At 30.6% G+C, this 27,441-nt stretch overlaps 2 protein-coding genes across 2 annotated transcripts; both read left to right on the top strand.

Moving 5' to 3' along the window:
* Positions 1 to 13,509: 13,509 nt before the first annotated feature.
* Positions 13,510 to 15,312, top strand: LOC114414218 (senescence-specific cysteine protease SAG39-like). Its single transcript, XM_028378523.1, has 2 exons — positions 13,510 to 13,998; positions 14,646 to 15,312. Exons 1-2 carry the CDS (start codon positions 13,563 to 13,565, stop codon positions 15,236 to 15,238), a joined length of 1,029 nt encoding a protein of 342 aa, XP_028234324.1. The 5' UTR covers positions 13,510 to 13,562; the 3' UTR covers positions 15,239 to 15,312.
* A 10,729-nt stretch (positions 15,313 to 26,041) lies between these two features.
* On the top strand, positions 26,042 to 26,638 carry LOC114416324 (vignain-like). The gene has a single exon (XM_028381192.1). The coding sequence runs from the start codon at positions 26,042 to 26,044 to the stop codon at positions 26,636 to 26,638; it is 597 nt and encodes a 198-aa protein (XP_028236993.1).
* Positions 26,639 to 27,441: the final 803 nt, after the last annotated feature.

Raw genomic sequence — 27,441 nt, 5'->3', positions numbered from 1 at the left:
GTTTGCAGCAAAGGAAGTGGCAAATACAAGTAATTTATAGTGGTGCATGAGGGGCTCTCTTCAACAGTTGTTTCTCGTAGTGCATCAAATAGTACTAGTTAGCTGTTAGCACAACTTGAGGCCTTATCTTTCACTTTCTACTCGTTCTCGACCGCACTGAACCACGTGTGCTATGCTAATTTGTTGACTCGCTTATTCAACATATTACTTTCAAAGATAGATCCTTTTCCAGTCCAATTGATTAGAATTAGACCACCACACACGCATTTCCCTGTACACACAATGTGTCGCAAATCGCAATAATTTTAGGTATAAAAAAAATGTGAGTTCTATCTAATTTTATTATTTATTTTCTTTCTTTTCCATTTTCTTTCAACTCAAACGAACTCATCAGTATAACAAATATCTTACCATAATTCATATGTTAAGAAAACGAGGGTTAATGACAATCTTTGCTTACGCCAGCCCTCAATGATGCCAGTTATGTATGGAAATGGGGCGGTAGTAATCATGTTTTATGCCTCTATTGTTTGTGAAATTATTAGGTAATATGGAATAATTATGATTTATATTAATTTTTATTATATATATATATATATATATATATTAGGCATGACAACGGGGCTCGAATCCGTGGGGTCTGTCCCGATTTTGACGAATAAAACTCGAGTTGACCGGGGTCGAAGTCGGGATCAGATTTTCTCCGATAATCAAAGTCAGATTTGGGCTTGGGGGTGAGATTAATAATAGCCGCTTCGAATCCGTCCTGCTAATAATTAATTTACAAAATGCATTTAAACATGAAATTATTATATTGAATTTTATGTTGTCATGTACAATTTAAAAATATGTTATGGGTGTTGTTTAAAATTTCATTTTTTATTTTATGAAAAATTATATTTTTTTAATAAAATTTTATAAACATATCGGGGACGGGGATGGGGTAAGCAAAACCCGCCCCCGATCCGCCTCGTTGCCATGGCTAATATATATATATATATTTATTTATATATAATGGATAGAAATTGATTGAAACCATAATTATATATCATAGTCTGTTTTTGCGTGTTAGGGGTAGAATGATATTATGTAGCCTATTTTTGCATTTTTTTTATCATAATGCAAATTATTTAATATAACTTTTCAGGGATTAAGAGCGATATTAGGTGATTTAGGCTTTCTCACTTGATGAATCATGATTAAAGTGAGTTAGTAGATGGGGTAATAATCATATTCATGTTAAAAAGAGAAAAATCTATTAGGATTGCATTAAGAGTACTTCTAGCAAGTGGAGCCCCCAACACGTTCCATAACTCATCACCAACACCATTTCACCACTTTGAGCGTTTGTTTTTTGAACATTTCATGTTTCTTGCTTTGCAGTTAATTTAAGTCAAATTTATATTTATGTCTCATCATTGAACAATATCTAATTTGATTCACTAATTGCTTAAAAATTATATATATATATATATATATATATATATATATATATATATATATATATATATATATATAAACTCTGAGTACATGTAAAGTTGTCAAGAATTCGATATTCGATCTTACCATTTAATTTAGTACTTGGACAAATTAGTACGCTTGCCAAGAAATCCATACTAAGATAAAATTAAGATGATATTAGGTACAAAATAAATATAATTATATTATAATATGCCTAGTAAACATTATTTTATTCAAAACAAATATTCATTTGTTTTCTTATGTATATAGATAGGTAGATGTATGAAAAATATTTTTTTAAAAAAATCAAATTGTGACGAAGTTGTCTCTTGTTTGTTATAACTTTGCACTGCATTTTTTAGAGATGAGTATGTTGGAATTTTCTATTTCAATAATTAATGTGGATTAATATTATAAGATAACTATATTAGTTATTTATTATTAGTGGATTTTATTTTATGTGATTAAATTAAGTGAGCATGTTACACAACTAACTCAGAGGATATGGACTTAAATGAGCAGATGTTAGTGTTGACCCATTAGGGGATAATAGAAACCCTATTAGGTTAATACGCTATAAGAAGACTATGATCTCTAATATACCGAGCCGACACATATAAAATGTATCAAGTGAGAGTGTTTCTCATTTATAATTGTCCTTTCTAATAATATATAAAAGTGTTTTTATTTTATACACTTAATATATATATAATGATAAATTTTTTTACTAAGAATTTTCATGACATACACCTATAAATTTGGACCATATATACAATTATACACAAGGGTCAAGACTAGAGATTGTATGACCACGAGAGGAGGTTATGTGCATTTATTTAATTTTAATCTTGATCATCTATGAATAATCTAAAAGTTTATTTTCATTGTTTTGTTTTTCTAAAATAACTTGCGTTTTAGCTTATACACGAACATGTGCATACACAAACATGAAGAGAGAGATAATGTTGGTGTTGTTCAGATTTGTTCATCCCACACATATAACATTACTCTCACAAAAAACTAAGAAATTCATTTTTACAAGTAAGAAATTTTAAATATTGAACATGATGTTAGGAGTTTACAACACTCATAATTTATTTAATTAGCTGAGTTAAATTTTTAGTTTTGGCTTTATAATTAGAGATGACTTTCTTTACTTATTACACACGTGCACACACATATATACTATATATATTATTGGGAAAAAATTTATAAACTTATTATGTTTTATGAGAAATTTAAATTACTTTATTTGGGACAAGTAATATGAAGAAGAGACACAAAAAGATGAATTATTATTATTATATAAAATGAAAATCATATTATTGAATACTACGTACTAATTAATAAAGATAGCAGATCATCTCTTCCTTTAAAGCACCTAAAAAAATCTTTCCTTGGGAATATATTCTAATATTTGATGCAATTAAAGTGGCCAATGGGCTTAAAGAACACAGCATATATATGTGGATAAGAAACTGGCCATACCTGACAGTATGTGGCCACAATGTTATACTCTGATGTTAAAGGGGTGTTCGATCTACACATGAAAAGATAGCTTTTTCTGCTATTTTCACGTTTGAAATAATTCCGGAAGACTACAGAGATCGAGTGTAATATACCAGTCAATTAATGGTTGTTACGCAAGTGCGTTGTTATTCCAGAACGGATTGATTGTCGCTTCTGGGAGAAACACAAGTGCGTTATTCCAAAATGGAATCTTGCAATTTTTAACTAATGGAGAGAGAACAAAAAACCGTGCGTGGTCAAACATGGAAAAGCTGGCTTTTTGAATTAATACATTGAGGTCTTCTGGGTGGTCCTTAATTCTGTATGTGTTCATGGCAGCTTCTAAGATGATCCAGAGAAAAACACAGAGAGAACCAGAAAGAGACATAGAGAAGGAGAAAATATGGTAAAGAGGAAAAGTGAAAGGAAGAGGCCAAGAGGGCAACTGCATGTAGTGTATAACATTCAGCCTAATTAGCGTCGGTTTCAATGTTAAGCGTAAACATTTCTATGTTGTGTATGCCTCATATTTCATGGAAATTAAAGACAATATTGTATATTGGGTCACCTGTTTGTTGGATTAATATACTAATATTGTAATTATCAAACGAGAATAGTTTAAATATTTGATGTTATGTTATCCTATTTGTTCTATTAATAATAATATAATTTATGTTTAGTATATAAATATCAACCTATGTAATTACTGCTCATACTCGTGCCTGCCCCATTGCGTCACTATATATGCTCCAACCTATCATCCTTATTAAAGTCAGTTCATCTACATGTTTGTTTGATGTTAAAAAAATATATATTTCAATTTTATTCTAAATTTTAAATAAGAAATAATAATTTAAACATTTCATGAAAAAGAAAATTTGACAGCATTATTAAATAATTATGATTATAATTCAATAATTATAGAATAAATAAAAATTTCTCACCAAGGCTAAATTTCAAATTGAGGATTTATATATATCAAACTAACATTAGCATAGTAATTTTAGAATATATATATACACTTATTAATATATTTACAAGTTATTTCAAAACATGAATAAAAATCAATGTGACCCATGTAATCCCACTGGTAATTAATTATTAAAAGAGAGACAATAATATTAAACCAGCACAAGGAGTGCCAAAGCTTACAATAACCAAATATACTCCATTATTATTGAATAACATAAAGAGAGCAGAATTATGTCTTACAATTTTAAAGCCCTTAAAATATTTTTTCCTAGGTCGTGTATCTGATATTAACAATGTTGGATATATGAAAACTAATTAAAATGGCGAATGGGCTTAAAGGACACAACATATATGCGGAGAAGAAGCTCGACATATCATACAGTTATATATGTGTGGCAACAATGTTCTACTCTTGATGGTAATGGAGTATTCTACATGGACGAAAATATAGCTTTTTCTACAAATTTCATGTTTCAAATGATTCCATGGGGACCACAGATTCATCCATTTCATTGTAATACCAGTCAACCAATAATTGTTATGCTAACTAGCTTTTATGGGTGAAACGCAATTGCTTTATAATTATTTCACACGGAATCTTGTATTTTTTGACTAATGGATATAAGTGCCTTTGAATACAAGGAAAATTAAGGAAAAGAACAAAATGCGCATGGTCAAACATGGAAAAGCTGTCTTTTTGAATACACTAAATCATATAGTGCCCTACCTTGTTTTTTTCATGATTTTATTATTGTTTTAATCAACTAGATCGATGTTATTTGTCATCTCCTGCTTCTATAAACGTCTTATGTCATTCTATATTTTTCTCAATTTCTGTCTGAAAATATAGAAATTGTAGGAATTGTGTCTAATCACTCTAACAAGAATATATATACATTTTATATCCTGTGTATGTATAGCATTGAATACAATAGAAATGTATCTGAGGCTAAATATCTAATTAACCACTTTTTTTTCTTAACTTTGTATTAGTAGGAAGTATCTATCATAAAAAATAGTGATCGATTATTAATTTTTGGTCCATGAGCGTGAATGCTGATAAAATAAATATTTTTTTGATATGATTTATTTTGTACTCAATGTGAGAATTTAAAATTTGGATAATTTCGTTAAGATGTATAAATTGTTAACACTTATGTCAATTTGTTGGTACACTATATGTAACCACTAACAAAAATAAATGCAGTTTTAGTCTCTAATGTTAACCAAACAATATGACATTTCTCCAACATAGATATCATCTAATTGCAGTATAAAAAAAAATAGAGAATAAAACATTTGTAAGTAATTCATGTACATATATATATGATTCTTTTCTAAACCCAAAAGAGCTGAGGCAGTGATATAAAATTTGGTTGAGTTTCCATGAATAGAGATTATTTATTTAACGGGATTACTTATATGTAAAATTTCTGATCCAGGATTAGATGATATTGATGATCTATGACCCAGGAAAAAAAATAATTCTTTCCGAGCCACTTCTATCATTAAAGTGCATTTTAATTTCAGTTTTTTCTTTTCTTTTCTTTGCACTCGTGGGAAAATGTAAGAATTTTCAAAGAGAATGGAAGAGAAAGATAATGGAGATTAAGTTAATAAAAAAAATTACTTAAGAACTTTTTGTATATATTAAATTTCAATTATTTACCTGTTGAATTAATAGTATATATTATGTCAACTACCATACACACAAAATTTTAAATAACACAGACATTTGCAATTAAATAATGTCATAATTGACATTTACTTACATTTTAGAAAAATACTATATATCAATTTAATTTATTTACTAAAATATTAGATAGGTTAATTTAAATTTTAATTTATAAAAAATGCTGATTTGATTTATTCAATAAGAAATTTTTAATTTAGTAGTGAGATTAATATTATTAAGTGAAATAAATCTGCGGAGAGTTATTATATGATTAATTTGATCTCCCATCTTATTAAATTAAAAATTATAATTAAATAGTTCTTATAATTCTAAATAATATAAATTAATCCTTTAATATTTACATTGTTCAATCTTCCTATTAAATATATTTCTAACATATGTGTGTGTTTAAGACTTATAACATAGTTTTTCTAATATTAGAAAAGGGACTCAAATATATTTTTAATCTTTTATGTTATCTTCATTTGGTCCTCTATATTTTAAAGCATTGAATTTAATTTTTATGTTTTTAAAATGAGTCAAAATAGTTATTTTAAAACAATTATCATTTTAATTTTGAAACATGATTTTAAACTCTTTTTTAACTAATTTGATGTGAGAAACATGTCTCGCTAGATTCACTAATTTACATGAAAATTATAAAATATACCTGATGTTTGAATAAAAAAAAATCCATAAACATAAAAGTGAATCTAATGAGCTATTAAAAATTTGAAAATATTAATATTAATTTCTTTTATAGTTGCTTGTGATGTACACTTGTTTTTCATGTAATTTTTATCATGGTTACAGCTGAATTCTATAATTTTTATGTAAGTAAATTTAATGACACATATTTCTTGTATCAAATTAATAAAATAAGAGTTTAAAATCGCATCTCAAAATTAAAAATGATCATTGTTTCAAAATGACCATTTTATTTCATTTTAAAAATTAAAGTGAACCTTTTAAAATATAAAAGCACCAAAAAGATCAAAACCTAAACTAGTAAAAGTATATTTTAGCTTTAAAAAGTGGTTTGTATTTTAGTTTCTTTGGATTGATCCATAAGATTGTTTTTCAGGTAACCCTTATCAACAATATAACCTTTATTTTTCTTAAATTACAACAAAGAAAATCCTTTAAAATTAACATTGTTAAATCTCTCTGTTATATATATTGCTAACAATATATTTTATGTGATAATCTTTAATTCTCCCCCTTTAATTTCTCTAATTTTTTTTTTTACTTTCTTTTAAAAAATATATAGCATTTGCCTCCAATTTTCCAGACTCTAAAATTAAACCTTTTTTTAGCTGCACATCGTGTATCTGTAATGTCACACTCGCAGACACTTTAATTAGTGCATCAAGACAAATAGCATAATCATACCTCACGTGCGCCACGATTGGTAAGTCAACTAGTTAGTATACTATTGTTGTTTCTTATGGCTGATTCGTTTCCCATCTTCTAATTAATATATTAATGCTCCCGCCTTTTTGGACCATCTAGAATGTACGGCAGCCAGACATCTTAGCTAATGTTGTCTTTCAAAAACAAAATTGGGGCTTACTGCATATGGGCAATTATCGCTGACATCAGCCCTAATGACACCTATTGCATGTAGCTATAGGTTAAAATGTGAAGTTTATTTACTCATTACAACATACCAATTTATCTAATTAATTGTCAAACGATCGCTTTATGTTAATCATCAGTATAGAAATGGTGGGAAAAAAATAAAAATTACCAATCAATTTACAATATATATATATATATATATATATATATATATATATATTAAAGCTCTTATTTTAAGCTAAAGGAATGTTGAGTCACATATAACCTTAACATATTATGTGTCAAATCCCATGCTAATTCACAATTGTGTGAGATCATGTAGGATTAGAAGATTCTCAATCCTATATGTATGCAATGTCTTGGGTGTTACGAATCTATATATAATTACAGAGTGATATTAGGTCATCCCAGTAACTTTATGATCCTTCCTGGAGTCAAAAGTAGCAATAACAATAATTATCTTAATTGTTGATACGAAAGTTGTTAAACTCATAAGTTAATTAATAAAATCTTGAGCTTATAATTCTTGATAGAAAAATTGAGTTAATTTATTATTTTGGATAAACTCACATAAATTCTTGAGTCAAGAAGCAATGAGTTTAAATCAAATGTTTGTCCTCTATTGACTCCAAAATGTTTTTTTTAGTAGCTTGACCCTGGCAGTGTTATTAATTATTTTACTATGGGTCAAATGATTTGAAGAAAAATCAACTTCTTTTCTAAATTAGATAATTATGTCTTATAATTAAATAATAACAGGAAGTCTTTTTATGAACTTATATTTATGTTGAATTATTATTGTATTAAAATCATATAATGTTATGCATATCTGTCATTAATAGGACAAGGCTCTTGCTTGTTCCCCTTGGATCTATCTCACCCTGCATACCCTGCATATAAGAAGCACTAGAGTCGGTCCAGCAGTGAAAAGTTGATATAAATGCATAAAAACTTAGGTTTGGTTTTTATTGGTTTCAGTGTATATAAAAAAATAGTCGTGCATACATATGTGATACACGTGTCGAATAATGTAGATTAATAATTTTTATCAAGTAACTTCCCAATCATCCCATGTATAGCAGAATGAAAAATATTTACAGAGAGGAGAAAAAAATGAAACTTAAGTTAAAGAAAAATGAAAGAAAAGAATTGTAATTTATGTCTCGATTGAAGAGGCAAGTGCTTAGTTTACAATCCAACCACTAATTTTCATTTTATTTTTTATATTCTAATTGAATTTAGCGTTATTAAAAATGTAATATGAATCCATTTAATTACAATGCCTATCCTGACATACAGCTAGCTATAACGTTCATAATGATGGAGTTTGGCATAGACAACAATTAAGTGGTTATTTTTCAGCAAATGCCAATGTTTTAAATCATTCAACGTGAAACTGGGAGTACAGGATATGTAGGGCAATCATCGAATAGTTAAAGTAGCTTTTCTATGGGAATCAACAGTGCACTATTTGGAAACGGAATTTTATAATTTTTGACTAATGGGTGCTACGTACGTCTTTGAATGTTGAAAGGTTCGTGTAATTGATGGAAATTTTATACACATGCAGAGAAAATGGCATAATTAGTCTCCATCTTGTCGAATCCCACAACTCATACAATCACCTTTTCATTTTCTTTTCACACGAACTCCTAGGTGATAAATATATTATCAGTAATGAGTCAATAATGAGTATAACAATAGTCTCTAACAACACTCTTTTTGAACGCTTCCTTTACTACGGGTTGATATTTATTAAAATTATATTTAATTTAACTTCTAATTTGAGAAAAAAAAAAAACTCATTAAGTGAGAAGTAACACCCCGCCAAAAATTTTATTTCTTAATAAATTCTAATCAATAGAAAATATAAGGTATTACATCTCCTTTTAATAAATATTCCGTCTCGTAAGGAATTACACTCTTGTTTTTGCTTTAAAAAAAACTCCACATTGTTTTTGTATATTGGTAATAAACTTTTTCGTAATGTTATTTTTTAAAATCTATTATATTAAATTATTATAGCATGCCATAGATCGATTGGTAGTAAAAGACCTGTATGCACACTCCTACTTGCTAACTTTTACGAGTAAATATTTTTATTCGACTTAAATTTATAAAATAGACAATTTCCTTTATTAATATAGATTTGCGCTAAATACACGTGGAATTGGCATCTTGAACAATGTTTTTTTTTTTTTTTACTGAATCTTCAACAATGTAATACGCTTGATGCTAATTGAATTTCAAGGGACAACTTTTCTTCAAATTTCATGTTTCAAATAATTCCATAGGGGACTACTGAGTATTGATTGATCGCATATCATTCAACTAAAATGTTTACCAGATATTTTTCTGGGCTCGATAATGCAACTGCATTATTTGTGTCTGCGGAATATTGTTATTTTGACTAATAGATATGCCTTTGAAAAAAGCAGACCGATCCACAAAATAAAGAACAAAATCCAAGCCATTTCGAGGACGTGTAAACAATTCTCAACTAATAATTTAAGTGTAAAACAGTCTTAACTAATCATCTAATAACAAATTATTATGTGAATTACTTTAAGATAATTATTTTAAAATTTAACAATAAACTTAGTATTTATTATGAATTATGATTAAATGATTATGTTTATAAATATTTTTTTCTAAAATTAATATTAATATATATTTAATGTTCATTTTGAATTTTAAAAAACAAATATTTATGCCTAGACCTATATATTAATGAATCAAAATGATATAAAAAAGCAATTGGGACGACAAACTAGATATTATATTTAAGGTTCCGTTTGGTTGAGTAGAAAGAATGGGAAGGGAAGAGAAGATTTTGAATTTTGAAATAAATAACAGAAAAAATGAAAAAAAAATATTATTTTTTGTTTATGAAAGTAAATTTTCTCTTTTTTATATTTTTATTTTCACTTCAACCAAATAAAATAATTGATTGTTATCCTTAAACTCTGCATGCTTTAGAGAGAAAAACTGAAGTAATTAAACGTTTAGGGCATGCATAACAGCTGTATTAAGTGATTATTTTAATTATAATTAAGGTTAAATAAATTTATAATCCCTATAATTTTCCTAAATGTGTAATTAAGTTTTTGAAGATTTATTTTTTTAAAAAAAATCCTTATAATTTTAAAATTTATAATTAAATATTTAAAAGAATAAAAGTTAATCCAGTTAATTTTTTGTTAACTATCATTTTTCATCTGTTGTCTAGACAACTAATAATAAAATATTTATGTTATCTCACGGTTGTTGTGTCATAAATTATTTGATTATGAAACATATTTAAATAAAGTAACAAATTGATTTTTTATTATCAAGGTTTACCAACAAACTTATTAAAATAAATTAATATATTTATAAGAATCATAATTTTTTTGTCATGGGTACTCATAAATCATAGGTAATCTTAATCCACTAATTAAAGTAAAAACAAATCTCATTTATAATGTGTAATTATAGCTGATCTAAAAATATTTTGCACACGATAATTAAATATGAAATGAATAGTAAATTATTTTAACTCAAAGAAGTTTTATATAATTTCCTTAAAAACTTATCCCTTATACGTAAAAAGTGATGATATGATATTGAAGCTTTGCTACATATAAAACCGATTTGACTGTTGAAATTCATTTTGTTCATAATGGAGCTGGACCAGTTTTAAGTGCTCCCAATATGCTCCTGACGTCCATGATGCTGAAGGAGGACTTGTGTGAAAGTGGACAGAACACACGACCCACATCATTGAATATTAATAATGTAACGTAGTATTATTTTTTTAATGCTGGTACCTCCTGAAATATATCACACTCACACTATGTTTATATTGTATATCAATAATATTGACTAATAAATAAAGAGAAAGTATATATTAAAACTAATGAGAGAGGGTGTGTACTGATATAGGCCAATAACAAGAAAATAGCCCATGGAATGTAATTTACGCACCCAATTTGCAAGACGCAATATGAACAATCCAACATAGTTATTATTAATAGGTACATGTACTATGTTAAACAAAATTAATTAAAAAATTAGTTAAAAACTAAAAGTTAGTCAAAAATTAAACAATTGTCTGATAAACACTTCAACTGAAAAATTAATTTATTAAATCGTGTTTAATGAAACTATAGGTTGAAATAACTAAAAAATATAAAATCAAATAAATACAATATTTATAATATAATTTATATAAGTTTTAATTTTATTTTAATGATAAAAATATATTGAGGTATTATAATTTTTTTTAATTAATTTTAAACTCATGATATTTTTATTTATAGACAAATTATTTTCACTATATTTATATTTTCAATTATTATATTTTTTATGTTATATATTCTACTAATAATTTTTTTAATAACTTAAAATATCTTTAATAAAATAAAATAAAAAAGTAGCCATTGTAATTTTATGTTAATTAACATAATAGTTAACATAAAACATATAATATAAAATTATTCACAAAATAGTAGAAAATTAAAGTCAAATAAAGCTAAAATTTATTATTTTCAATTTCGTAAAGTATAATATTAAAATAATAAATTAAATATTATAAAAAATACAATGGTTAAAATAAATAGTATGATTTCAGTAGGAAAAAAATAATTTATTATGAAAATGTGTAGTAAAAAAGAGTGAGAAAAATTGATATTTTATTTAAAAAGGGTGATAAAGAAATTTAATAAATATTTTAAAGATAAAAATATATAAAAATTTAGAAATTAAAATTTAGCGTTTTAAATTCATGCAGTAAAATGTTAGACAACTGTTTATTAATTGGCAGTTAATTTTTAGCTTATATTGTAGCTGATTAGTTGTTAGATTTGCCATCGCATTTCTATTGTATTCAACGCTGTATAGAATATGAATCATGAATGTATACAATTGTGTAGACTGATTAGACACCCAACTCCTACAATTTCCATAAATTCAAAGGTAAAAATTCAGAAGTAGAATATGGAATAATTTATGTAGCTTATGAAATACATGTATAGCGAAGATGATAAGTAACATTCAGCTGAATAAAAAAATTGCATAAAAAAACAGGATGATATTTTTTTATGCTTGATCAAAATAGGATGACATAGTTGAGTTTAACACTATTTATAGTACGTATATTCTTTATTTGACGTCGATATGTTGTTTTTTTATTTTGATAGACATGTATATACATCAGTAAAAAGTTACAAGATACCGTTCTGAAATAAATAATGCACTTGCATATTTTGGCCAGAAAAGCTAGCGTAACTATTACTAGTTGACTGGATGCCATTAATCTGTAGTCCAGTATTGAATTATTGAAACATGAAAAATTAACAGAACAAGCTATCTTTTCATCTATAGAATGCTCCATTAATCAGGAGTATAACATTGTAGCCACATATTATTGACTGATGCGGCGAGTTTCCATCTTATCCGTATATATGATGTGTCTCCACAAGCCAACTTTAATTGCATTAAACATTAATAGATTACCTGAAGAAACAAATTAATTTTTAGGTGATTTTTTTAAAGGAAAACATAATTCTGCTCTCTTTTTTATTATTATTATTATTATTATTATTATTATTATTATTTAATTTGCATATCACTTCGTCTATGATAATGGTCTTTACGTTTAGGATCGATTATTCAAACTCTAATTTTTTGTCCTTTCTCTTTTCTACTTTGCTCAAAGAAAATAATTCTTACACCCTGATTAGATTATGTACACATGCGCGCCACGTTTCCATATGCACACATGCATAAATTATATATGATTAATTAATGACTAGCGCCACGTTTCCATACACACACATGCACTAGGCGTCATTCGGGCTTTCGTAAGCAAAAATTGTCATAAACCCTATTGTGTGTTTTTCTTATAAAAATAATTAATCATCGTACACCTCAACATTAATAGACACAAGATATTGGGATAAGATATGAATATAAAGATAAAAAGAAAATAGATGAAAATAAAATGGGAGAGAAAGTAAATACTGTATATGATAATATATAACTTCTTTTTTCAAGATAAGAATGGCGAGGTAAGATTCATTTTTTGTTGGTTTACATTAGTAGCACATTCTGGCTAGAGGGACATTGTGGTCGCCAACGTCTGAATCAAGTGGACTGGAAAAGCATGGAACACGTTTTCAAGTGGTGGTAATTAAGAATCTGATTAGGAAACCAAAGTTAATGTTGTGCTAATAACTATTTCATGCACTATGAAACACCATGTTAATTAAAACACCACTATAAATTAGTTGTAGTTGCCACTTCCTTTGCTGCAAACTAAACCAATTTGCTTTGTCTATGTAACAAACACTTCAACAAAGCTACTCTAAATCCAATTTACAAGATGAATTCCTTTAGCCAAAACCACTATTTAATTTTGTTCCTTGTTCTCGCTGTGTGGACATCCCACGTAATGTCTCGCAGGTTGTCTGAGGCCTGCACATCAGAGAGACATGAGAAGTGGATGGCACAGTATGGTAGGGTTTACAAGGATGCTGCTGAGAAGGAGAAACGTTTCCAAGTATTCAAAAACAATGTGCACTTCATTGAGTCTTTCAATGCTGCTGGGGACAAACCTTTCAACCTTAGCATTAACCAATTTGCGGACCTTAATGATGAAGAATTTAAGGCTTTACTAATTAATGTTCAGAAAAAGGCAAGTTGGGTGGAGACATCAACAGAAACATCGTTTAGGTATGAGAGTGTAACTAAGATTCCTGCTACCATTGACTGGAGGAAAAGAGGTGCTGTCACTCCAATCAAGGACCAAGGCAGATGCGGTATTCCTCTTCTCATTTTATTTATCGCTTATGGAATATTTTTGTTTCAAAATATTTGTCGCTTTAGAATATGAAAAAAATATTTTTTTTCTTCTGATACAATTAGACTTAAATTATTTTTTTTATTCTGATATATGACCAATTCTTGTATGGTTTTCAATAAACTTTTTAAACTTTTTTTTTCCTGCTAAAATTTAATTAGATAACACTTTGGGAAGTAATTTGGGTAGCTCTTGAGGGATTATAAACAAAACAAAACTTTATCCAAGATTAAGGATATAAAACAAAATTGTTGAAACCAAAATTGATCATTTAGAAATACAAAATATATTTAAGTCATGCTTTTCATAAATAAATTCACTAGTATGTTCTGTCAAAAAACATTCACTAGTATGTGTATAATGTAATTAATTATTTAGTTAGATAAGGTTATATTATCACAAAACTTAATATAATTATTTATTTTCTCAAGATGTGTGCATTACTTTAAATAACAAATAAAATGAGAGGGAAATGGAGGGTAAACCAAATATCTCATTATGACAAAAACATTGTGATTCTTCTTTCCATGCTCAATAATATTCCATTGTTTCATTAGAATCTAACTATGCTAAAATATCAACTCTCTTTTTTGTTTGTGAAAACAGGTAGTTGTTGGGCATTTTCAGCCGTGGCTGCGACCGAGGGTATCCACCAAATTACAACGGGTAAGTTGGTGCCTCTCTCTGAGCAAGAACTGGTTGATTGTGTTAAAGGTGAGAGCGAAGGATGCATTGGTGGTTATGTGGATGATGCCTTTGAATTTATTGCCAAGAAAGGAGGAATAGCAAGTGAAACACACTACCCCTACAAAGGAGTTAACAAGACTTGTAAGGTTAAGAAGGAAACTCATGGTGTAGCTGAGATTAAAGGGTATGAGAAAGTTCCTTCCAATAATGAAAAGGCACTTCTAAAAGCTGTGGCAAATCAACCAGTGTCAGTTTACATCGATGCTGGAACACATGCTTTCAAATATTACTCAAGTGGGATTTTTAATGCAAGAAATTGTGGAACTGATCCAAATCATGCTGTTGCGGTAGTTGGTTATGGAAAAGCTCTTGATGGTTCTAAGTATTGGCTTGTAAAGAATTCATGGGGCACCGAATGGGGTGAGAGAGGGTATATAAGGATCAAGCGAGATATACGTGCCAAGGAAGGTTTATGTGGAATAGCTAAGTATCCCTATTATCCAACTGCTTGAGTACTGCTATCAATCAATATATAATAAGATGCTTCTGTTTGATCTTAATTAAGATGCATGTGTAAACGTTTAATTTCTACTAAATATATAATAATGAAAAAAGTTATTATTTCACCTAGCTCATAATATTCTGTTTTCTTTTATTGTTGTTTATTAGTATATTTATAAATGTTATTGTTTTACAAAGTGAATATTATCCTTTAAAAAACATTTTAGGTTTAAATCTTGTATATGAAAAAAGAAATTATCGCTAACTAGTCTCTACCATATTTATTAAGGTAGACATTCTAAAAAATGTTGAAGGACATATGTCGTAGTAGTACTTATGCTAGAGGACGGGGATATAAAGAAAACGTGGTATGCTTTCCATTTTTAAAATGCACTAATTCATCAAAAAGTTGGAAGGGATACAGAGTCTAACGTCTAATGCATGGACTCCGCAAATTCGTGGTCTTTATTGACATGGAATTTAATATTATGATTTTTTATGTAATATTCATTTTTTATGGAGATGATTTTGTTCAGGATGGATATGTAAGACAATTATATATGAACAGTAATTTTTTTTTTCTTTCTAATACTTAATACAACTAATGCAAGATTCGAATTTGATACTAGTCGTTATATTTAAACAATTAATCTTTGTATCATGAAAAATAATCTATATAATAATAAATAATATAACATGTGAAATCATTCCATTTTAACTTACAGAACGAGTCATAATTAGTAATTTTTATTTTTTTTAAAAGGTAAAAGAGTAGTTGGAAAATCAACGCTCTCCAATGGAAGTATCTCCTAACACTTTCATAATACTATAAAACTTCACTTTTTTCTTCACTTTGTATCATGGTTCCTCTTCAAGACTTGACCATCCAAATAGCAAATGTTACTCATAAAAGTTAAATATGAGTTATTTTTTATGATAAAAATATATTGAAAATATCTTTAAAAATATTTATTTAGCAGTTATTTTTTATTTAAATGTTAGGAATTGATATTTTCATTATTTATGACTTAAAGATATGAAAAGAAGGGATTAAAAGAGAAAAAGATCCAAAAAAATATCAAAAATATGAATAAGGATGGTTTTTAGCATGAGGTCTAAGCCCACTCCAACAACTATAAAAAGAGAGTCAAGTCAAGGAGAAAAGACACCACCCCATACCACCCCGGAGACTCGGAACTCTCTAATGAATACATCCTAAATCTGAGCATCTCAAATAGAAAAAATCCTTCTTTTTATATCTTTTTTCCATCCCTTCTCCTCCATCAATTTTTATACCTCTTTTCAAGTGTAAGACCCTTTGTAGCTATAAGAGACTAAACCCTTATAGTTAGGGTCTGACAGACCTAAAAAGCCAAAAAAAATGTATTGTATACTTCATATTTATCAATACAAACAGGTGTTTTCTTTCCTATTATCCTTTCTTATTTTAATTTCATGTATAATTCATTCTTACACCATCTTTAATTTAAGAGTTACGTGCTCGACAGAGGATAATCCTTAATAGAAAAATAAGGAAGGTTTTGCATGCATCAATTTTAGGGATTAGTCACTCAACAAAGGATAATTTCTAATAGAACTAAAAGGAAGAGATATCTTAATAAAATCATTGCTAGACATAGAGTGATTGCATTATGCCCATACATCAAAGCAAACATCTAGAATTAGAACTTCATGCATTTTATTTATTGAGTCGTTGCAAAGACATATGAGAGATAGATAGGTAAGATAGGTTTGTCATTGTGAGATATTAGGGGTAAGTATTTTAACAGATGTGGGTAGGAAAAATTCACCAAATTGATAGAGAAAAATCTAAAATAATACATCTTAGGCAAATAAGGCAGGCTAGGTCCCAACATTATCACATTCTGAATTTATCTGTCTTTATCTTCATCTTAATCTTTTAATTTTCTTATCTTATCTTTTTTATCTTCTATTTTTTTTATCTTTTTCATCTTTTAATTTAAATATTTTATCTTTTATCTTTTCTTTTAAATCTTTACCTTATCTTCTATCTTTCTTTATCTATTATTTTAAATTCTTTATCTCTTGCTTGTAAATTGGGTTTGCATCAATCTAAGTACAAACAAAGTCCCTGTGGATTCAACACTCGGACTTCCAAGTACTTTACTACTTGTGACAAATTTGATGCACTTGCTAACGAGTTAACAGTTACCTCTATTTTTCTGTCCTTACAACACCAAGTGTCTCCCCTTATACACTTTGCATCCCTACTTTGAATCAACATATTGGTACCCTTGTGATGTCATCTCCCCCATAGAAATCATATTGACAACAACATAAGGTACAAATCTCACATTTAAGAAAGTTCAAATAGCACGATCATGGAGCTTCATCCTCACACTCTCTATGCCTTCAACCTTCATTTTTCCACCATTCCCTAACTTGAAATGGCTGAATTCTCCATCGATTTTCAAAGTATCAAACATCTTTCGATCTCTGAAATGTGCTTTGAGGCAGCAAAATCCATCACTCATTTTGTTTTAGCAACCTCATCGTTTGTTGCCAAAAACACATCATCTTCATCTTCAACACTTTTTACTACATTAGCTTGGGAGTTGGTGCCATCTTTGTTCATATCTCTTAATTTTTTCAAGTTCTCCTTCATTTGTTTGCACCTCACTTGCATATGACCATTCTCACCACAATAGTAACATTGTATGTTACTCATATCTCATTGCGGACGCGATTGCAATTTTGATCTTCCTCTTGGCCCATCATGTCTCCTTGAATGATTTCTCCCCCGCTCAGACTCCACTATAACTATTGCATTGTGTTCATTATCAACATTTTCAGTTCTCATCATTATCTCATTTTCTCTAAGAGCGACAGTCACCTTATCCAAATTCAAAGTTGATCTTCCCACAAGCAACGTTTGAACCAAAGCTTTGAAGAACCTTGGTAGTGAGGCCAAAAACAACAGGGACTGCTTCTCATCAGAGATTTTATCATCTGTATTCAACAATTGACTTACTAGTTGATTGAACTTGTTGATGTGGTCATGGAGATCTCTTCCCATCTCCATTTTGAGTTGATACAACTTCATCTTCAAACAAAGGCGATTGGTTAGCGACTTTGACGCATAGATATTCTCAAGCTTCTCCCACAAGGCCTTTGATGTTGTCTCCTTTCACACATTGTGTTTTATCTCGAGAGCAACGATTAATCGAATCATGCTCATAGCCCTCCTTTGGATCTTAGTCCACTCGGTTTCATAGCGTGTCACTCTACAAACTCAAGTACCCCACTCAATGGTTACAAGAAATGATAACACTCGCACACAAAGATACTTTTCTCTCAACAAAGTGACTTTGTTTCACAATCTCTCTTCTCACACACTCTCTCTTCATGTGTTCTGTTTCTCTACTAATTCTCTTCTTTATTTATAGTGAAGATTACCACCAATTATGATAAATAAACTCTCTTCGAAGTTGAAACAAAAAAAACTTCCAATACATCCATTCAACTAAGGTTCATCTAGTAAAATGCAATCTTCCACTTTGCATTTAAACCACCTAAACCTTAGTGATAAAGATTCAATTCCCAATGTGCATGCACCTTATTTTTTGACTTGAAACTCTGCAGTTGTATATATTGATAAGGAACCTTGACACGACCTAGCACATATCGGTCTTTTGAGGTGTCTAGAAGGAATCTCCTCCTCCATTTCGAAAAAAAGCTAATATTTAAGAGATGCAGATTTTTAGAAAGATGAGTCCATATTTATGTCATACACATTACTTTTAGCATAGGGTTGGACACTTTGTATGTTTGAGATCTAGAGAAAAAGGAGTCAAGGTGTGTGTGATGGCTTTGGATGCTTTGAGACTAATCTTTCATTGTTTCACCATCAAGAGCTTCTCTCCCATGGTAGCAACTAATTTCTCTTTTGTTGAGGTTTAATGTAATTTCTACCTTAGTTTTATTCAATAAAGCATTGTTATTGATCTTCTTCTATGCCTAATGCTTGCTTTTGGTTTGATCACCATTTTACATGATTCTATTCATTTAATTATAATTGAGAAATTCTTTTGAATGGTAAAATGAAGGAAACACCCAATAATTTTGGTGCCTAGGGATAGGATAAAAAGTATTGGACATCAATAAATCATTACTCAAGGGACTTATGTTCTTTCACTTAAGAAATTAAGGTGGGATAAAATATCATATTAATGATAATACAAGCTTAATAAAATAGGAATATATAATCATTGCATGTTAGGAGGACCAATAAAGTTAAGCCCATGTGATTTCTCTAATTGAAATTACTTTAATTTTCTAAGTATATCAAGTGTTTGATAGAATTCCTAACCTAATTTCTCTTACTCTTCTCATTTATTTTATTTTTTACAATTGTCTTTTTTTTGGTTATTTAATTTCTCTTAGTATTAATTACCCAATAATCACACAAGTACCTGTGGAAACGACATTTTACTTATCATTGTGTTACTTGAGCGATTTGGTATTCTTGTCAAAATCTTAACATCTACCCTTTTCTAGGCTGTCTCCATTGCACACCATCACAGCCACACCCTCAATAATCGATGAGGAAGCTTCAAAGCGATTGATCCCAGCGTGGTTGTGGCATTTTTTTTCCTGGATTTGGAATTTTTTTTTTCTTTTCTTTTTCAATTTTGATTCATGGTCTGGTTTGCTTCGTATCCCAGCGTGAAAGATCTGTGATTGTGGAACAATGAATTAGTTTCTGGGTTTGATTCAATCAGTAGTTTCAGGAACGATGAATATATATTTTTAGCTGCCACTATTTGCTAGTTCAAGCTTCAGTGAAATGTTCTTTTAATTTTTTTTTTTATTCCTTCATAATCTTGTAATGATTTCTTCCTTGAAACGGAAATTTTTTATTGAAAAATATTGCTACATATTGGCCTAAGTCTGTAAAACCTTGCTAGTTCAAGCTATATAACAATAATCAGTCTTTAGCGGCACTCACCTATATCACCGGTAAAAGCTTCAGCAGCCTAGATTACGCCAGTTTAATTAAATTGCAGCTAAATATTTTAGCAGCCATATATATTGCCGCTAGCCGAAAGGTATTTTTGGTGTTGTGATCATTGAGTCTGCAAATTTGGGTTCATCGTAGTCTTTTAACATGCATAAAATATTTTTTTAAAAATGCAATATTAATTTTTAAGGAGGTGATTTTGTTCAAGACAGTGAAGATCACTGTAGACAAAACTCTCTCTAACTCTTCACCACAATCCAAGTCACATACTCACATACGATGGCTTCTTCATATATTTTTATCCTAATCCCATTTCTCGTCTTCTTGGAATACAACATCCTTTCTTATTATGATTCTATGTGAATTTGTGGGACCCCACTACTTGCAAGATTGTTGTTAGCACGGATGTAGTCTTTGCAGAAAATGAACTACAAAGTGACCACACTAGTGCAAAATAGGGATTTAACATAGCACTACGTTTCCACCCACTCTTATTCAACACACACATATTCTCTCCATAGACAAACAAACATGATACCAAAATTCCTACTTTCGTATCTCTTATTCTAGCTTCGAGTTATTATCTTTCATGAAAAGCAAGAGTATTTTTACCGAGTGAGTCCAACAAATTAGCATGGCACACTTCGTTCAGTAAGAATCTGATTAGAATTGAAAGTAAAAGGTTAATTGAGATCACTAGCTACTATTTGGTGCACTATGAAAAATAAACACATGTTGATGAACTTGAAAAGAGCCCCTTGTTCACCACTATAAATTAGTTGTGGTAGTTTTCACTACCTTAGCTGCAAACTAAACCCATTTTCTTCGTCTATGTAACAAACACTTCAACAATCTACTCTATACCCGATTTACAAGATGAGTTCAGTTAGCCAAAATCACTATGTTTTAGTTCTGTTCCTCATTCTCACTGTGTGGATATCCCGTGTAATGTCTCGTGGGCTCATTAGATCTGAGAGACATGAGAAATGGATTGCACAATATGGTAAGGTTTACAAGGATGCTGTTGAGGAGAAACGTTTCCAAGTATTCAAAAACAATGTGCAGTTCATTGAGTCATTCAATGCTGCTGGGGACAAACCTTTCAACCTTAGCATTAACCAATTTGTGGACCTTCATGATGAAGAATTTAAGGCTTTACTAATTAATGTTCAGAAAAAGGCAAGTGGGGTGGAGACAGTAAAAGAACCTGCCATGGATATACAAAAGCTTACAGAGGAAGCTTGCAGAGAAAACTAAAAGAAGAAGAATGAAAAGAAGGCCAAATTATCAATGAATGAAAGTTAGCTTACAATGATTAAATATTACAGTTTATATAGTTAGTTACAAGATTAACTAACTTGTAGTTAGTTACAAGAGTAACTAACTTGTAACTAACTAACTTTAACTCACTCTAACTAACTAAGCTAATTCTAACTCTAGTTACATGATAACTTATGCTAATAGCCCCCTTCAAGCTAGGAATGAATGTTAGACGTGCCTAGCTTGGAATACAAAAATTGAAAAACACCAGGCAGCAGAGCTTTAGTGTAAATATCTGCAAGCTGATTTGCAGAGGAAATAGGAAGCAATTTCACAAGCCTAGTCATCACCTTCTCTTGAACTATATGACAGTCAATTTCAATGTGTTTTGTTCTCTCATGAAAAATGGGATTTGCAGCTATGTGGAGAGCAGACTTATTGTCACAATACAAGGTAGCAGGTTGTTGGAAATGTACCTTAAACTCTTCCAGCAAGAAAGTAAGCCATTGCAGCTCACAAGTGGCACTTGCCAATGCTCTATACTCAACCTCTGACGAACTTCTTGAAACCGTTGCTTGTTTCTTAGATTTCCATGAGATCAACGAATTACCAATGTAAATGGCATAACCAATGGGAGATATTCTAGTGTCAAGGCAACCAGCCCAATTTGAATCATTGAAACCTTTCAGATGGATATTACTATCAGTAGGTAAGAAGATCTCTGCACCCAAAGATCCTTTGATGTATCAAAGGATTCTTGAGGCAGCCTGTTGGTGAGCAAAAGTAGGTTGAGCGAAGTAGGTTGAGCAACAAATTGACTCAAATGTTGTACATCATATGTAATATCGGGCTTGGTATTAGTCAAGTAAATCAATCTTCCGATTAACCTTCTGTATGAAAATGTGTCATCATCTAAGAGAAAAGATCCTGAATGTTAATGCAATTTAGTGGTGTAGTCGGAAAGAGTGGACACTGGTTTGGAACCAAGCATCCCACTGTTATTAAGTATATCCAGAGCATATTTTCTTTGATAGAGATTAATGCCTGTAGGTGTTCTGGCTACCTCAAAACCTAGAAAGAGCCTTAAGTCACCTAAATCTTTTATTCTGAAGGCACTATCCAATAACTGAGTAATGCTTTGAATCTCAATCAAGTCATTTCCAGACAAAACAATGTCATCTACATAGACTAGTAAAGCAATAATGGTCTTGGAACCATGTTTGATGAACAAGGAGTAATCAGATGCATACTGCTTGTACCCATGAGATGTTTAGAAAAAAAGATAATCTAGCATACCATTGTCTACTAGCTTGTCACAGGCCATATAGAGACCTTTGGAGCCTACAAACTTGTCCTGGCTTATCTACTTGCAAACCTTCGAGAAAAACCATGTACACTTCCTCATTTAAGTCACCATGTAAGAAGGCATTATTATTCACATCCAATTGCTTTAGATGCCACTGATTGATAGCAGTTAAAGCCAATAAAAGTTTAACTATAGTTAGCTTGGCCACAGGAGATAGTGTCCAAATAATCCTACCCTTGTATTTAAGTGTAGTCCTTAGCTACCGATCTGGCTTTGTACCTTTCTATGCATCCATCAGATTTGTGCTTGATCTTATAAACCCATCTGCATCCAATAGCAATCTTATGCTTGGAAATATTAGTAAGAATCCAAGTATTGTTTAGCTCTAATGCTTTGATTTTTGCATTCATGGCTTCAATCCAATTAGGATCTTTAGAGACTTGATTGTATGACTGAGGTTTAGCTTGTTGTGTGAAAGACAAAACAACATTGTGATAAGAGGAAGACAATTTGCTATAGGAAAGGACAGAGCTGATAGGATAAAGACAATTACTTGTAGAGTGACTGCTACAATTAATGATGGATAAGTGATTTGAAAGTCTTTAAATTTTCTCGGCCTATGTACCTATCTCAAGGATCTTCTAGGGACCTGAGAGTTGTTCTGTGAGGTGGGAGAGTTAGAATCAATGACATTAGATCCATCTATGATATGATCAGTTAGTGATTAAGAATTAAAATCACCAAATTGATCATTGGTATCATGAAATGAAGAAGTAGGTACAGGTAGAACAGTGATTGGATCAAGTTTATTATGATTTGTGAAAGGAAAACAATCCTCATAAAAAATGACATTTCTTGAAACAAAAACAACTCTAGTTTTTGAGATCTGGGGTGACATATCCTTTTGTGTTAGATTTGAAACCCAGAAAAATATAACTAGCAGCTCTTGGATCAAGTTTCTTTCTGTTGGCAGTCAAGGTACTAGTAAAGCACATGTACAAACAACCAAAAACTCTTAAAGAATCAATGTCATAGATGGATCTATACAGTTTTTTATATGGAGTTTTTTTGCCAAGAAAATGAGTAGGCATACAATTAATAAGAACAACATAATGAATTAGAGCATAAGACCAAAAAATGGAAGGAAGATTAGAGTGAGATAAGAGTGATCGTGTAACATTAAGTAAATGTTGGTGTTTTCTTTCTACAATCCCGTTCTACTAAGGAGTTTCAACGCATGAGGTTTAATGAACAATTCCTGTTTCACCATAAAATTGCTTCATAATAAACCCTGAGCCATTGTCTAATCTAATGGTTTTTACCTTTGTATCAAATTGTATTTCAACAAAATTAACAATGTTCTTTAAATGAGATTGTGTTTCAGCCTTTGAATGCAATAGAAAAACCCAAACAAACCTCGTATGATCATCTACTATAGTTAAGACATATTTGTAACTATTCATAGAAGTCACATTACAAGGTCCCCAAATATCAATATGTATAAAAGCAAAGGCACAAGAGGCATAAGAATCACTATTAAAAAATGACAGCCTTTTCTGTTTTGAATGGTAACAAGTATCACATACAATATGTTTATTTAAGGTGAGAATAGGGTATGATTGTTTTAACAAGTATCACATACAAAAGGTTGTGACATGATCAATTTCTCCTGAATCAAGAATCCATTCACATGGACTGGATTTGCTTATATTGCAAGTGATAGATAAAATTTTACCTTTTTGTATATTGTTGGAACCAACAGAACCAGTGATTGTACCAATTTGATTCGCATGTGAATTGTTGTGAGCTAAGTTATGTTGTTGTTGCAACAGTGTCATCAAGGCCTTATAATATTGAGAAGACAGCTTTAGTTCATCATTTTGTACTTCTTGACTTCTTTCCAGAACAAGGCCATCACCTTCTTCTTTCACAACATTTACATTGTTAACATTTGATCCTTGAGGCCCATGCAGCTTATGTCCAGGTGGGTATCCATGTTTTCTGTAACATTCATCAACAATGTGATTTGTGAATCCACTATGTGTACAAACCTTGCTTCCTTTCCCATCAGAACTCTCTTTGCCAGAGCCTCCTCGGCTACTTCTTCCTCCTAAGTATAGTTTGGAGGAAAACCATTTTTCCTATAACATTTGTCCACTGTGTGATTATCCTTACCATAGTAGGTACATGATTTCGATGAAAGTGAGCCTGCTGCATTGATGAGACTAGTGTTTCCCATCAAATCACTGCTATTGATCTGCCTTTCTTGTTGAACAACATATGAGAAGACCTGTGATATGCTAGGTAATGGATTCATCATTAGTACATTGGATCTGACAATGCCAAAATGATCATTTAAACCTCAAAGAAACTGCATAACTTGATCCTATTTCTTCCTTTCTATAACACTACCAAGAGCATCACATATACACTTTGGGTCACATGTACAAATTGGACTAGGCTGATAGCTTTCTAATTCATTCCAAATAACTCACAATTTTGTAAAATAATCAGTTATTGTATTATCACCTTGTTTAATGGATGCCATATCCTATTGTAGCTCATAAATTCTCGGCATATCACCTTGTGAGTACCTTGACTTTAAGTCTTTCCATATGTCTCGAGCATCATCCATCCAAAGTATGCTCTGTCTAATTGAAGGTGAGACTGAATGAACAAGCCAATAGACCACCATGTTATTGCACCTCTTCCAAGCTGCGAGAAGTACATGATTTGATGCATATCTCTTAATTGAGTCATCGACAAACTCAACCTTGTTCTTCGCACTCAATGCAGTGAGTATTGAACGACTCCATGAGTTGTAATTTGCTGAATCAAGCATTGGAGAAACCAATGCAATCGCAGGATTTTCTCTTGGATGAAGATAGAAGGGATTGTGTATATTTAAGGATTGATCTTGATGTGATTGATTGTTACTCATGATGAGAAAATGAACAAACAAAACAAGAAGCAGATGATGATACCATCAAAGAACCTGCCATGCATATAAAGAAGAAGAACGAAAAGAAGGCCAGATTATCATTGAATGAAAGTTAACTTATTTTTTTCTAATTCACACCCTCACGCCCAACACTCTTTGGGTTTGGTGCATGATCCTTTTGAATGGATCTAGGATAGGCTCTGATACCAAGAAGAAATCTGGACCTAACTCAACCCTAAAAGCTAGCTTATAGGGTGAGGGTTGCCCTCACCTTATAAACTCTATCTTGAGACTATCTCTAGCCAATGTGGGACTTGGATTTTTTTCTAATTGCTACAATTGAGAGTCTCCATCAAATAACTATAGGTGAATTGGTGTTCCTATCAGAGCAAGAACTAGTAGATTGTGTTAGAGGTGACAGTGAAGCTTGCCATGGTGGTTTTGTGGAAAATGCCTTTGAATTTATTGCCAATAAAGGTGGAATAACAAGTGAAGCATACTATCCTTACAAAGGAAAAGATAGAAGTTGTAATGTTAAGAAGGAGACTCATGGTGTGGCACGGAATATAGGGTATGAGAAAGTTCCTTCTAATAATAGTGAAAAGGCACTCCTAAAAGCTGTGGCAAATCAACCAGTATCAGTTTATATTGATGCTGGAGCACCTGCTTACAAATTTTACTCAAGTGGGATTTTTAATGCAAGAAATTGTGGAACTCATCTAGACCATGCTGCTACAGTTGTTGGTTATGGTAAACTTCATGATGGTACTAAGTATTGGCTAGTAAAAAATTCATGGAGCACTGCATGGGGTGAGAAAGGGTACATAAGGATGAAGCGAGACATACATTCCAAGAAAGGCTTATGTGGAATTGCTTCAAATGCCTCTTATCCAATCGCTTAATGTGTTCTGATAATTCATATAAATCTGAAAAGGTCATTATAATCGTATATATGCACGCATCTACCAAAAAATAAATAATCGTATATGCACGCATAGGTTGTGCTAGTACTAAAATTGCGTGTAAACTTTTATTTCAACCATATATAATCAGAATAAGATATTGCTAGTATGAATATTCGGAGAATAAGATATTGCGTGTAAACTTTTATTTCTCGTATTTGTATCTTCTGCGCTCTATTGAATTTGAAAGGTAAGTAACTAAGTATAAGGCTTTATCTAGCTCATTCTTACTTTCCTTAATTTTTCGCGTTTGGCAAGGATGATGCTACCCCGAGTAAGGTGCGTTCTAACTGAGTCGGCTCCTTTTTACTTATAATTAAGGTGGGTTGATTTTTATGAATACAACTTGACTCAAACTTATGATAGGCCAAGTTATCAAAGGAGAATTTAACTCAGTTAATTAAAAAGTATGTGTAAATTGTTATAAATCTTTTGATATTTATTTTTAATTTTACTATATCAAAAAAAAATTATAGCCGGCCAAGTTGGCAGATTACAGCATACTTTAACAGCTCAAAGTTGTACGGGTTATGCTGTAATTAATTAGGGCAATGCAATATCTTTTGACCGCAAATATTTATTGTTCACTCTTAATTACCAGGTTGGACTAACAACATTTCTTACTTTTGAAAGTTATACATAATTGGTTTACCTTTCTCCTTCAGCCCTTAGTTTAATTTTGTCTCAAACAGACTTTACCTGGCCTTTTGGCTTTTAATCATGGGGATCAATTTTGTAGTATT

This window comes from Glycine soja, chromosome 6, assembly GCF_004193775.1.
Source record: "Glycine soja cultivar W05 chromosome 6, ASM419377v2, whole genome shotgun sequence".
In the NCBI taxonomy this organism is placed as follows: domain Eukaryota; kingdom Viridiplantae; phylum Streptophyta; class Magnoliopsida; order Fabales; family Fabaceae; genus Glycine; species Glycine soja.
Note: the sequence above shows the minus strand (reverse complement) of the source record. Positions and strands in the feature narration are given on the sequence as shown.